Source organism: Sus scrofa, chromosome 2 (assembly GCF_054392235.1).
Source record: "Sus scrofa isolate SSC_HxYL_T2T_F1_AM1 chromosome 2, Sscrofa_HxYL_maternal_Yorkshire_Landrace_v2.0, whole genome shotgun sequence".
NCBI classification, from domain to species: domain Eukaryota; kingdom Metazoa; phylum Chordata; class Mammalia; order Artiodactyla; family Suidae; genus Sus; species Sus scrofa.
This window is the reverse complement of record NC_139384.1, coordinates 79,081,645-79,096,592: the sequence shown is the minus strand read 5'-3', so window position 1 is coordinate 79,096,592 and position 14,948 is coordinate 79,081,645. Positions and strand designations below refer to the sequence as shown.

At 41.3% G+C, this 14,948-nt stretch overlaps 2 protein-coding genes across 2 annotated transcripts in view; both read left to right on the top strand.

The window, feature by feature from the left end:
• The first annotated feature begins 187 nt into the window (after positions 1-187).
• On the top strand, positions 188-13,310 carry LOC100738867 (uncharacterized). Its single transcript, XM_085012871.1, is given in 11 exon segments — positions 188-257; positions 1,084-1,176; positions 2,309-2,449; positions 2,868-2,939; positions 9,467-9,549; positions 10,825-10,876; positions 10,879-10,965; positions 11,237-11,450; positions 12,530-12,777; positions 12,780-13,267; positions 13,269-13,310. Coding segments are annotated over 11 exon segments (1,590 nt in total).
• Positions 203-14,948, top strand: part of LOC100513718 (olfactory receptor 7D4-like) — a 110,793-nt gene continuing 96,047 nt past the window's right edge. Inside the window, exons 1-3 of the mRNA XM_085012879.1 lie at positions 203-250; positions 1,084-1,172; positions 9,467-9,549. The gene's annotated coding sequence lies outside the window, so the exon portion shown is untranslated. The remainder of the gene's footprint in view (positions 251-1,083; positions 1,173-9,466; positions 9,550-14,948) is intronic.

Genomic DNA, 14,948 nt, shown 5'->3' with positions numbered 1-14,948 from the left:
ACTCCTTAGATGGTTTTCAATGTCTGTCATGTTTCATCTGCAGAGAGATATTTAATGATTGAGGAAAAATGTCTGCTGCTTAATGATTGATGTTGCAAATCAGTTACCCAGACCTCCCAGCATACAAAGAGAAATTGAGATCAACCTCTTAATTTACTCAAAATCTTCTCTGGAGTGATCCAAGCAAATGAAATGTTTTGAAAACTCTCACTATCAGAGTCACAGGATGGCAGCCCTCGGTCTGACTCAGGTGTGTGGTGAGTCCTTGTTGATACTTCTTTTTAAATAATGTACTTCATGCTGTTGCAGTACTCAGAGGTAAGAGAACATGCAGGGGACCGACCATACAAGAGGGATTGAAACGGCCAGAGTTGGAGTTCCCTTTGTGGCTCAGCGGTTAATGAACCTGTCTAGGATCCATAAGGATGAAGTTTCAATCCCTGGCCTTGTTCAGTGGGTGAAGGATCTGGTGTTGCTGTGAGCTGTGGTGTAGGCTGCAGTCAAGGCTCGGATCCTATGTGGCTGTGGCTGTGGTGTAGGCTGGTGGCTACAACTCTGATTGGACCCCTAGCCTGGGAACCTCAATATGCTGCGGGTGCAGCCAAAAAGCCAAAAAGCAAAAAAAAAAAAAAAAAAAAAAAAACAAACTGTAACTGCAATGTATACATCTAAGGATGACCTGACCCCCTTGCTCTACAGTGGGAAAATAATTAAAAAAAAAAAAAAAGTGGCCAGAGTTCATGTTCTTGGGATATGGGATGCAAGAGAGTGTATGCGTGCTTTTTGGGGCTGGGGAATAAAAAAATGTTCATGAACATTACTGTGTGTGTCAAACAGCTCTGCTTCTCTGTACTCTAATTTGTATAACTCTAAAGTGGAGTTTTTAACCTACTCTTCATGTGTAGCAAGATTCAGCAAACCATGTTCTTATGTTCTTGCTCCAGGTAACTCAGGGTGCTTCGTCATGTTATGGAGACAGTGTGTTTGTGGTGTGCTCTGTGCATAGCGTGGAACAGTTTACAGGCCTCTGATTGTTGGAAGCAGACAGGCTTCAGAGCTCATGCCATTCTTCTTCTCCCTGAGGTCATCTTTCTTTGGACTTTTCTTGTCTTCATGAGAGGAAAACCCAGGAGACACAGATGGTGGCTGGGTCACCGATGGAATCTTCTCAGGCAAGTGGAAAGAGGATTTTTCTTCAAAATGTCATATGTATTTCCATCTGGTAGCCATGTCATGACCCCAAGTTTTTTTTTTTTTTTTTCCTTATTTGGCTGCCCCACAGCATATGGAGCAATTGGACCAGGAATCAGATCTGAGCCGCAGTGGCAACCCACTGTGCAGCTTCGGCAACGCTGAATCCCCAACCCCCTGTGCTGGGATGTGGATTGAACTTGCGTCCTAGCACTCCAGAGACACTGCTGATCCTATTGTGCCACAGTGGGAACTCCGACCCCAGGTTTTTTAAAGCCATTCATGACCCTGCTTAGGGAATGAGTCCCAAGTGAATTTCTCCACGACCACACCATCTTAGAATATACATGGATTATATGGGATATGATTCTTTTATTTCAATATTTATTAATTCTTTCTGATCCTTAATTGTGCTTGTTGGCTTATTGTTTTGCTGAGTTATGACAGATCTTAAGGAAGGATATGAAAATATCTAATCTCAAAATTTGTATGTCACTGTGGAAATAATTTATTGGTTATTAGATTTTACAGTGGTGCATTGTGATTAGAGCTAACTGCAACTTATAGAGAGAGGAGAAATAGGGAGTTACCATTGTGGCTCAGTGGTAACATAACCTGACTAGTATCCATAAGGATGTGGGTTCGATTATTGGCCTTGCTCAGTGGATTAATGATCCAGTGTTGCTGTGAGCTGTGGTGTAGGTCGCAGATGTGGCTTAGATCCTGTGTTGCTGTGGCTGTGGTGTAGGCCGGCAGCTGCAGTTCTGATTCTACCCCTAGCCTGGGAACCTCCATGTGCTTCAGGTGCAGACCAAAAACAAAACAAAACAAAACAAAAAAAAGAGAGAGAGAGAGAGAGAGGAGGAATAAAGCAAGAACAGCCCACAGTCAGGTTGTGGTAAGATAAGCTCAGTCACGTGACAGTGATGCTGGTAAATCCACATGACTGGCTTCAGTCAGACAGTGTATGTAGCTAGGGAGGAGAAGAGGTCTGGGCCCAGGAGTACTATCGGCTTCTAGTTCTACCTCCCTCAAACCCTCCTGCATCTTTCTGAGAACATCAAAGAAGACCGTATTTTGCTGAAGCCAGCTTGTATTTGATGGTTTAGCACTTAAGTGACTTTTGAGGGTGTGGCTGTGAACTTTACCCAGGAGGAGTGGACTTTGTTGGATCATACTCAGAAAGATCTCTACAGAGACGTGATGTTGGAGAACTACCAGAATCTCATTACCCCAGGTGAGGCTGGCATCATTTCTTCACCGAGCCCTTTATGAAATGAATGTTTCTCAAATGCCTTTGCTGTCAAATGGGAATACTGCGGTAATCAGGACAGACCAAGTCCCTGGCCTCATGAGTCTTACTGTCTGGAGACTTCCCCATGAAAATGACCTTTATTTCCTTCAGAGACTGAAACTCTTAAGATTTTAAATGTGTACAAGGTTGGACATTGCTTTTAGAGCTCTCCAGTCATTTGAGGGCACCCAGAGAATGTGCTTGGATTTTTTGTGCCTTTAAAAAGCCTTATTGTATTTGTTTGTGGTTTGCACGATTATTTTGCTGTTTTTAAGTTAAACTTCACTGTCTTCAGAAACCCTGAAGGCTAAAGTGTTGGTTCCCTATTTAAGGACATGTTTTTCATATCTTGCAAGGTCCTCTTTATGTATTTTTCCCTGAAGCACGGTGTGAATCAGCTCTCTTTTGGAAGGAGCAGAATAGCTGAGGACAGGTCCAAGAGGAGTTCTGGAGGGTGAGTTCTTAGAAGTTAGGGTTTTATGCAGAGTAGTGCTAGTCTGGGAAGGGGGCAGTGCCTTTGGAACTGTCCATCTGCAAACTTCACTTACACTCTTTCGTCTGAGAAGACTGAGGCCATTTGGTTTCTGAGTTTCCTCAGTAACTTTCAACTCCCATTTACCTTTCTTTTTTTTTTTTTTTTTTTTTTTTGCTTTTTAGTGCCACAGCCACTGCATATGGCAGTTCCCAGGCTAGGGGTCAAGTTGGAGCTACAGCTGCTGGCCTATGACACAGCCACAGCAACACAATCTGAGCCGCGTCTACATACTACACCACAGCTCATGGTCCTTAACCCACTGAGTGAGACCAGGGATGGAACCCGCAACCTCATGGTTTCTGGTCGTGACAGGAACTCCCAACTCCGATTTACCTTTAAATCCCATTGTTCCATTGAGAACAACTGCACAAAGATCTTTCCAGCTTATTTGAAAATTTCATTATTTACAGATAGCTCTTTTCACATACCTTATGTTTTCCTGATTTTTTTTTGAAATATTACAATATTACAATGTTGTGTTAATTTCTGCTGTACAGCAAAGTGATTCAGTCATACATATAAACATATCCATTCCCATATAGGTTATCAAAGAACATTGAGTAGGTTTCCCTGTGCTATACAGCAGGTCCCCATTGACCGTCTATTCCATATATTATGATGTGCATTTGCCAACCTCAACCCCCCAATTCATCCCTCCACCCTTGTTTTCCTGATTTTATCATCTTTTTGTTTACCATCAGCCTTACTTTTCTAGGGTATGTATTATAACTTGGTAAATTATTTAAGGTTTGAAACCATATCCTTATCATTGTCAGACTTCTAACACAACCAAACTTTGTGGTCCATCTTTCCTTTTGTTTTATCATTTTTATTATGTTCCATTCATATTAAGAAGGACATACACATGTGCCATATGCTTTTTTTCATTTTTAAAGTTTTATTGAAGTATAGTTGATTTACAATGTTATGACAGTCCTTGCCACACAACAAAGTGAATCAGCCATACACATACACATATCGTCTCTTTTTCAGATTCTTTTCCCGTATAGATCATCAGAGAACATTGGGTAGGTTTCCCTGTGCTATACAGCAGGTCCCTGTTGACCATCTATTCCATATACTATGGTGTATATTTGCTAATCCCCAAACCCCAGTCCATCCCTCCCGCCTTGTTTTCCTGATTTTATCTTTTTTTTTTTTTTTTTTTTTTTGTCATTTTTGGCCACCCTGTAGCATACAGAGTTCCTGGGCCAGGGATCAGATCCAAGTCGCAGCTGTGACCTAAGCTGCAACTGTGGCAAAGCTGGATCCTTAACCCACTGTGCTGGGCTAGGATTGAACCTGGTCCCAATGCTGCCAAGATGCTGCTGATTCTGTTGCACTATAGCGGGAACTCTTTTTTTTTTTTTTTTTTTTTTCCCAAGGCCATGAACATTCCACAGACTTTATATTGGACCTCAGGTAATCCCAATTATATGATTAACACAAAATAATAAATCCTTAGTCATATGAAGTTAAAAAATGCTTCAAACCAGTACTCTTTATGACAGTGACAAATGTTATAAAAAGAATGAAATTGCGCTTTCTCTTGGACACATATCACTCATTAAAATGGCATATTTGCTAGAGAGTTCCATGTGCCTACACATATCTACTGGCCACTCACGATTCATTTCCCCCAACATTTTCTATAGGTCACATCTCTATCCTTCTATTAAGATGCATGAGTGTATGTGTGGTGTGCAGTATGTGCAGTGTGTATGAGTAATATAATGGAACATGGAAATCTGTATTGCAGGTCACGGAAGCAAGCAATTTAGACTCTACATACTATTCCTCAAATCTAAAGGAAAATGGCTTCTTTGGATACTAGTATTGATCGTGACTAGTGCAGGGGAATTAATTCTCATGTGTCAGGTGACATGCTACACCTCTTCTCTGTATTTCCTTTTGTCCTTTTAATAACTTTATGAGCTAACCATTGCATTTTTGGTTTTGTGTGTATTGCTTTTTATTTGCATTATATATTTTAATTTGGTTTATGAACTAAAGCATTAAAATATTTTAAATACCCAAGACCATATTTCTCTGACTTACTATGTAAGTGTTCACATAAATTAAGTTAAATATCTCATATAAACTTTCTTTTCCCCAGTTTAATAATAGTTGCTTGTTTCCAAACTGATGATACCAGAGGATCAAATAACAAAACATCTCAGCAGTAAGACTCTTTCATGCCTCTTAGTTAACATTACCAGTCCAAGATAGACGCCAGTTCTTAAAGAGAAAGCTCTTTTTTCAATAAATTATAAAATGTTAAAAGAACATATTCACTGGCATTTTGAATGCACTTTTGCTTGTTTCATAGTTTCTTAAAAATATGCTCCATTTCAGAGTTCCCATCATAGTGCAGTGGAAACAAATTCCACTAGGAACCGTGAGGTTGTGGGTTCGATCCTTGGCCTCACTCAGTGGGTGAGGATCAGGCATTGCCATCAGCTGTAGTGTAGGTCACAGACGTGGCTTGGATCTGGTGTTGCTGTGGCTGTGGCGTAGCCCAGCAGCTGTAGGTCCAATTTGACCCCTAGCCTGGGAACCTTCCGTTGCCACTCATGCGGCCCTCTTGATGTGGCCTCCTCTTGTTCTTCTGGAGTAGGGTATCTTTTTTAAGCTTTCCGATCCATTTGGGTGGGGGTACAGCAGGAACTCTTATAATAATTTTGCATACTATCAGCCTTACTTTTGCAGAATAAGTATGATAACTTGTAAATTGTTGACAGTTTTTTTTTTTTTTTTTGGTTGTTCATTTTTGGCTACCCCATGGCACCTGGAGTTCCCAGGCCATATGTTTCTTTATCCCACTGTGCTGAGTCAGGGATCAAACCTGTGTCTTGGTGCTGCAGATATGCCGCTGACCCCATCATGTACAGCAGGGACTCCTATTTACAGGGTTATTATTATTATTTTTTTTGGTTGTTGTCGTTGCCTTTTTAGGGCTGCACCTGCAGCATATGGAAGTTCCCAGGGATAGAATTGGAGATGCAGCTGCCAGCAGCCATAGCCACAGCCACACCATGTGGGTTCCAAGCCTTGTCTGCTACCTACACCACAGATCACACAATGTTGGATCCATGACCCACTGAGCGAGGCCAGGAATAGAATCCATACCTCACGGATACTAGTTTAATTTGTTTCCACTGTGCCACAATGGGAACTCCCAAACATCAGATTCTTTAACCCACTGTGCCAGACTGGGGATTGAACCTGCATCCTAGTGCTGCTGAGATGCCACTGATCAGTTTGCACCACAGTGGAACTCCTAGGTTGTCTTTTTGTTGTTGAAGTGTAGGAGTTTTTAGATGGCCAACAAACACATGAAAAAATGCTCAACATCGCTGATTATAAGAGAAATGCAAATCAAAACTACCATGAGATATCACCTCACACCAGTCAGAATGGCCATCATTAATAAATCCACAAATAACAAGTGCTGGAGAGGCTGTGGAGAAAAGGGAACCCTCCTGCACTGCTGGTGGGAATGTAAACTGGTACAGCCACTATGGAGAACAGTTTGGAGATACCTTAGAAATCTATGCATAGAACTTCCATATGACCCTGCAATCCCACTCTTGGGCATCTATCCGGACAAAACTCTACTTAAAAGAGACACATGCACCCGCATGTTCATTGCAGCACTATTCACAATAGCCAGGATATGGAAACAATCCAAATGTCCATCGACAGATGATTGGATTCGGAAGATGTGGTATATATACACAATGGAATACTACTCAGCCATAAAAAACGATGACATAATGCCATTTGTAGCAACATGGATGGAACTAGAGACTCTCATCCTGAGTGAAATGAGCCAGAAAGACAAAGACAAATACCATATGATATCACTTATAACTGGAATCTAATATCCAGCACAAATGAACATCTCCTCAGAAAAGAAAATCATGGACTTGGAGAAGAGACTTGTGGCTGCCTGATGGGAGGGGGAGGGAGTGGGAGGGATCGGGAGCTTGGGCTTATCAGACACAACTTAGAATAGATTTACAAGGAGATCCTGCTGAATAGCATTGAGAACTATGTCTAGATACTCATGTTGCAACAGAAGAAAGGGTGGGGGAAAAACTGTAATTGTAATGTATACATGTAAGGATAACCTGACCCCCTTGCTGTACAGTGGGAAAAAAAAAAAGAAATATAATTCACCTTTCTGCCTGTGATTTGTTGTTGCTTTTTGTGTAGGTTACTGATGTTTGTTCAGTGACTTTTTTTCTTATCTGCCCACTTTATTTTTTATTTTTTAACTCAATGAATTTTATTATTTACAGGATTTCCATCCCAAACCCCCAGACTATTTCCCTGCCAACCCCAACCTGTCTCCTTTGGAAACCACAAGTTTTTCAAAGACTGTTAAGTCAGTTTCTGTTCTTACGTTCATTGTATCCTTTTTTTTCAGATTCCACATATAAGTGGTAGCATATGATATTTGTGTCACGCTGACTAACTTGACTTAGCATGATAGTTTCTAGGACCATCCATGTTGTTGCGAAAGCCATTATTTCATTTCTTTTTATGGCTGAGTAATATTCCATTGTGTATATGTACCACATTTTCTTTATCCACTCCTCTGTCGATGGACATTTAGATTGCTTCCATGGCTTGGCTATTGTATATAGTGCCGCAATGAATACTGGAGTACATGTATCTTTTTTTTTTTTTGTCTTTTTTTGCCTTTTCTAGGGCTGCTCCCTTGGCATATGGAGGTTCCCAGGCTAGGGGTCTAATTGGAGCTGCAGCCACTGGCCTATGCCAGAGACACAGCAACTTGGGATCCGAGCTGCGTCTGCAACCTACACCACAGCTCATGGCAATGCCAGATCCTTAACCCACTAAGCAAGGCCAGGGACTGAACCCACAACCTCATGGTTCCTAGTCGGATTCGTTAACCACTGAACCACAGGAACTCCAACATGTATCTTTTTGAGTCTTGGTTTTCTCTGGATAGATGCTCAGGAGTGGAATTGCCAGATCAAATGGTAATTCTATTTTTAGTTTTTTAAGGAATATCCATACTGTTTTCCATAGTGGTTGTACCAATTTACATTCCCACCAACAATATAAGAGGGTTCCCTTTTCTGCACACCCTTTCCAGCATTTATTTTTTGTAGACTTTTTGATGACAGCCATTCTGGCTGGTGTAAGGTGGTGGCTTATAGTAGTTTTGATTTGCATTTCTGTAATAATGAGTGATGTTGAACATCTTTTGATATGTTTTTTGGACATCTGTATGTCTTCTTTGGAGAATTGTCTGTTTAGATCATCTGCCCTGTTCAGTGACTTTTATTAATTATTTTTGTTCTACATTTTTTCTAGTGCAGCTCTTAAAATCTGTGTTCTGTTAGTTTGCTGGTCACCTTAGAATGACAGAAATTTCTTTAATGCCTTAAGCCAAGAAAATAAAATTAAAAATTATCTTTTGGTTTTTGTCACTTGGCTTGGATTGGGCCCCTCCTTCAATGCTTGGCCAGGCTGTTTACAACTCTTCCTTAGCCTTCCCTTCCTGCTTGAGTGGATCTTGAAGGTCAGCCAGAAGTGAAGGCTTGTAATCCTCCCTGGCCTTTCTGAGAATGCATCTGGCCCTGGGCATATTTGTAGACTTCTTAATTCTCTGGTAAATGTTTGAGTTCTTAAAAGCCTCTATTCACCCACATATAACATTCCCAACTTGTTCCTCCCAGGGCTTATCTGTCTGTGTACTATTTGTCCCAACCACTTTCCTTTTCCTCAAGCTGCTGTGGCCAATACTTGACCTGTAGATACTTTCAGCTGAAGCTGCCTATAATGCTGCCTCACTCCTGGGAACTCTCTGAGTTGGGGGAAATAAAGGGAAGCTCCTATGCTGGTATTTGAGGAATCTGCCAGATAGGTCAAAACACACAATAGGAGTACTTTCTTTCTCTCTGGCCATGCCTGCAGGATGTGGATGTTTTCAGGCCTGGGATCAAACCCATGCCATAGCAGTAATCTGAGCTACAGCAGTGACAATGCTGGATCCTTAACTGCTAGGCCACTGGGAACTCCACAGTGGCAGTTCTTTGAGAATGAAGTCCAGGTTGCTCCTTTTGGCAGTAGCAGCTTGTTCAAGGAATACATCTTGCCATCTTCATGGCTGCAGCTGATCTGGAGAGCATGGATGGTAGGTGGGAGGTTAAAATGCCACAGTACTTTCTCATTGAAGTATAGCTGCTTCTTTCTTCTTAAGCGTTCACTTGGTTGCATATTTTTTACTAGATTCCAAATTCTGCAAGAGTTGATTCTGATAGTTTTTGTAAGCTTGTTAGATGTTTTCTGGTGGGAAGGAGCCACCAGAATCTGCCATATTTTGTGATGTCATTCTCTGTGCCATATGCTTTGAAGCAACTTTATCCCATAACTATTCTCCAAACTTGAATTTTTCTACTTTATTTCAGAATTGGATTTGCAGCCTAAAACCTAAAGTCATACACCTCTTCAGGATGTTTCTCTGGAAAAATCATCAAACAGAATTCAATTGGTAAGATCTCCAAGAAGTAATTTTTCCCCTCCTGACCAGGACCAGAAGCACCAAATCCATGAGAATCATACCAGATAAATATCATTTACTCAAAGGGAGTAGCGTCAATGAAGAGATTCTCTGAATATCAAGTATTTTTTTTTTTTTTTTTTGGTCTTTTTGAGGGCCGCTCCCATGGCATATGGAGATTCCCAGGCTAGGGGTCGAATCACAGCTGGAGCCACCGGCCTATGCCAGAGCCACAGCAATGCAAGATCCGCGCCGCGTCTGCAACCTACATGACAGCTCACAGCAATGCCAGATCCTTAACTCACTGAGCGAGGCCAGGGATCGAACCCCAAACCTCATGGTTCCTAGTCTGATTCGTTAACCACTGAACCATGACGGGAACTCCTGAATATCAAGAATTTGAGGAGTATTCCAACTTACTTCCAGCCTGTTTCTTCTCAGAGATCTCACATGTAAATATCCACATATATATCTTTTTTTTTTTGTCTTTTTGTCTTTTGTTGTTGTTGTTGTTGTTGTTGTTGCTATTTCTTGGGCCGCTCCCGCGGCATATGGAGGTTCCCAGGCCAGGGGTTGAATCGGAGCTGTAGCCACCGGCCTACGCCAGAGCCACAGCAACGCGGGATCCGAGCCGCATCTGCAACCTACACCACAGCTCACGGCAGCGCCGGATTGTTAACCCACTGAGCAAGGGCAGGGACCGAACCCGCAACTTCATGGTTCCTAGTCGGATTCGTTAACCACTGCGCCACGACGGGAACTCCATTTTTTTGCCTTTTTTTTAGGGCTACACCCGCAGCATATGGAAGTTCCCAGGTCCAATTGGAGCTGCAGCTGCTGGTCTAGACCACAGCCACAGTAATGTGGGATTCTTAACCCACTGATCCAGGCCAGGGATTGAACCTGCATCCTTACAGATACTAGTTGGGTTCATTACCACTGAGCAACAACAGGAACCACACACACACATATATATTTAAATCTGATATCCAGTTTTTGAAACACAATTTAACCTAAATAATGATCAGAAATACTAAGGTGCTTTGTGAAAATAGAGAATATAATGCTGGGTCCTGGCCTCATTGGTTATTCAACTTAAAATTTCTCAAAAACAGAGCAGAAACTCTATACACTTAATGGAAATGGGAACGGTTTTATTACGATGATGTTTCCAATGCATAAACATTGTGAAGGGGAGGGGAGAAATCCTGTTATTATAATGAATATGAAAATCTCCTCAGTTATTACTTATACCTTAATCAGCAGGAGAGAAGCAATGCTGGATGAAAACAATTTGGCTCTAACCTATGTGGAAAAATATGACACACATGAGGACTCACATTAGACAGAAAACTTCTAAGGATAATCATAGTAGGAAAACCTTAGAAAATAATTTTTTTTTTGTCTCTTTGCCATTTCTTGGGCCGCTCCCGCAGCATATGGAGGTTCCCAGGCTAGGGATCTAATCGGAGCTGTAGCCATGGGCCTACGCCAGAGCCACAGCAACGCGGGATCCAAGCCACGTCTGCAACCTACACCACAGCTCATGGCAACGCCGGATCGTCAACCCACTGAGCAAGGGCAGGAATCGAACCTTCAGCCTCATGGTTCCTAGTTGGATTCGTTAACCACTGCGCCACAACAGGAACTCCAGAAAATAATTTTATTAATACTTTGCTCAAGGAACTCAGTGTTGTGGAGAAAACCTCTTAGTGCGTCCAACATGAAAAAGTTTCTGGTCAGCTTTCAAATCTCACTGGGCACCAAAAAACTCTGAAACAAGGGAAATTGTTTTAATGCCAAGAGTGTTGGAGAACTTTTGTTAATCAGTCATCCCTTAAGGTACATAGGAGATACCACACTGGGGAAAAGCTCTATGTGTGTAGAGAATTGTCGGGAGCCATAAGGCTGCTCCAGTAAAGAAAGCAAAGCCACAGTCAGCACCTGCATGAGGCTTGTCTGGTTAGCAGAGCTACAGACAAGCTGAAGAAAGAAGGATTGCAGAGCAATCCCTTGAAAGACATTGGCTCCAGGAAAATAAAAATGATATCCCCTAAAAAATATGTTAATCTATTTTTCTGTGTTTATCCTTCCTTTTCTATCTCTATTCACAGCTTTCTTACTGCTAAAGATTTGCCCTGGGTACGTAAAACACTTGAGCCAAAACAGAGTGAAGTTATTTAAACAATGTAATGGAAAAAGCCTTTGTTTTGGAGTAACAATTTATGGCACCTATTTTGTGAGAGTATACAGGGGAAACTTATGATTTCAGTCCCTTTACTTAAAAAGAAGTTTGGGGCTGGGAAAATGTTGTTTGGCCTATAAATTGCTATTTTTTATAATAGATGTATTTTTTATCAAATAACAGTGTCACCTGTAACTTTTATCCCTTGTGGGGGCATTTGTTAATTTTTGGGTATAATACTCCTTTCTATTGAAATTGGTGGTTTGGAACTTACGTAAATCAGCACAATAGGTTAAATGCTTAGCTTGCTGGCGCCAAATAAATCGTGGTTTTAAGAATGCCATGAGCCCAAGGCTTTCATGCGTTTTGTTAACTACATACACCTTTAATTAAAGAATGTTAGGTATCATAGTTTATTACTTATTAAAGCTCTGTTCTTAATATAGAATAGAATAGCTACTGTTGTTGACCTTTTAAGAAAAATACAGTGTGAAACTTTAAGTTTGTAATCTTGAAGGAAAATCTAAAGTTGAAAGGAACATGTTTTAATTAACCTTCTTTTTTTGTATCTCAGGTGGAGGGAACAAAAGGACTTTAAATCAAATGTTAATGTCAAATCTTACACGAAACCTGATTGTGATAGGGTATAAAAACTGATGCTTTTCATTTAATAAATTGGGTCATCTGCAGCATGCAGCTGAGGAGTTGGCTCCAATTCTTTCCGCGCCGTTTGTAGCCCATCCTCTCCTTCGGCACTCCCTGGCTGCTGGGGCTGGACCTCGGCAGAGAATGTGGGAAAGCTTTCATTCATTCCTCATACCTTATAGGTCATATGGGAATCCACAGTGGCAAAAAGCCCTATGAATGTATGGAATGTGGGAAAGCCTTTACTCTATCTACGGGACTTGTCTTACACATACGAATTCATAACAGAGAAAAACCATTTGAATGTAAGGAATGTGGAAAAGCTTTTATTTATTCCTCCTATCTTACAAAACACATAAAAATTCACAGTGGAGAGAAGCCATATTTATGTAGGAGTGTGGGAAAACTTTCACTCGTTCCTCAGGACTTGTCTTACACATGTGATTGCACACTGGAGAAAAACCTTATGTGTGTAAGGAATGTGGGAAAGCCTTTAAAAATTCCTCAATGCTTAATTACCATGTAAGGATGCACACTGGAGAGAAGCCATGTAAATGCAAGCAATGTGGGAAAGCCTTCACTCAGTCATCAGGACTTACTGCACATTTAAGAATGCATACTGGAGATAAGGTCTATAAGTGTAAAGAATGTGGTAAAGCATTTGTTGGGTCCACAAACTTCAGTATGCACATGTGAATGCACATGGGAGAAAAGCCTTAGAATTGTAAAGAATGTGGGAAAGCCTTTAGATACTCCATGTGCCTGAGTATTCACACGCAAACTCACACAGGGGAGAAACCATATGCATGTAAAGAATGTGGGAAAACCTTCACTCAATCTTCTGCACTTGCTAAATATCTAAGAACTAAAGCATGTGAAAAAAACCTGCAAATGTTCCTCAGACCTTAGTATCCACATCTGAACTCATCTGGATAAAGATCTCATGAAAGTAAAGAAGGTGAGAAGGCTTTACTCAGTGTTCATTCTCACATGATTTGTGGGAACTTACCTTGGGCAGAATTTGAATTCATCTAAGATGTGTGGGAGAGCAGTAATTGTTCACACCTTATAGGATGTATAAAAACTCACACTTGAAGCGTTCCTGTCATAGCTCAGTGGAAACAAATCTGACTAGTATCCATGAGGATACAGGTTTGATCCCTGGCCTCACTCAATGGGTTAAGGATCTGGCATTACTGTGAGCTGTGGTTTAGGTCACAGGTGTGGCTTGGGTCTGGCATTGCTGTGCCTACAGCTCCGATTCGACCCCCTAGCCTGGGGACCTCCATATGGTGCAGGTGCAGCCCTAAGAAGAGACAAAACCCTAACTCACACTTGAGAGAAAAACTTGGCTATAAGGCATTTAGACAAGTCTTTTGGTTGTTGCTTTAATGTTAATTTACATACTTGAAATTACTGTGAAAGCCATGTGAAGCTAAGAATGAAATACAGAGTTCCCTCATGGCTCAACAGGTTAAGGATCTGGCATTGTCACTGCTGTGGCTCTGGTTACAGCTGTGGCATGTGTTTGATCTCTGGCCCAGGAACTTCCACATGCTGCAGGCCTGGCCAAAAATAAAAAAAATGAGATACCGTCTTAAAATATTTCACATGCTTTAAAAAGCACATTGTAACTCTCACTGGGAGGAAACTATATATATGTAAGAGATGTGATGAAAATTTTATTTGGTGTTAAGGTCTTACTATCTATTCGAGGAGTTTCCTTTGTGGCTCAGTGGTAATGAACCCAACTAGTATCCATGAAGATGCAGGTTCAATCCCTGGCCTTGCTCAGTGGTTAAGGATTTAGTGTTGCTGGGAGCTGTGATGTAGGTCGAAGATGCAGCTTGGATCCTGTGTTGCTGTGGCTGTGGATGTGGCCAGCAGCTGCAGCTCTGATTTGACCCCTAGCCTGGGAACTTCTGTATGCCGCAGGTGCAGCCCTAAAAAAAAAGTTAAAAAAAAATCCGTGCGAGACTTCAGCATAAAACCCTATGATTGTAAAGGATACAGGAAGAACTATACTTTCTTTGCATATCTTTGAAGAACTCAACATTTAAATACTCTGCAGATGCCTTCTACATGGAGGCAATCTGGGAAGCCCTCAGATTCCTGAAAGCTTTTTTGTGCTAGGAGACTCACGAATGTAAGAAATGTTAAAAATCATTTAGGTGTTGGGAGCTCCTGCTGCGGTGCAGTGGGTTAAGGACCTGGCATTACCACAGCTGTAGCACAGGTCACAGCTGTTGCTTGGATTATATTCCTGGCCCAGGAACTTCCATTTGCTGCAGATGTGGCCCAAAAAGAAAAAAAAAAAAAAAAAAAAAAAAAAGCTCAGGTGTTAATGAGTGAGGCAATGTGCAGTGGAGAGGAACACTGCCAAGGGAAGCAATCTGGGAAAGCTCTACTTCTGCCTCCTAGATTCATATTCTTGGATAACCTCACAGAGGCAGAAAATATTATGAATGTGAGAAATACCTTTGTGTATGTGTATTTTTTTTGGATTTCAACCTTTAGTAAAAATGGCAATTCACACTGGAGAGAAATTGTTGATTGTCAG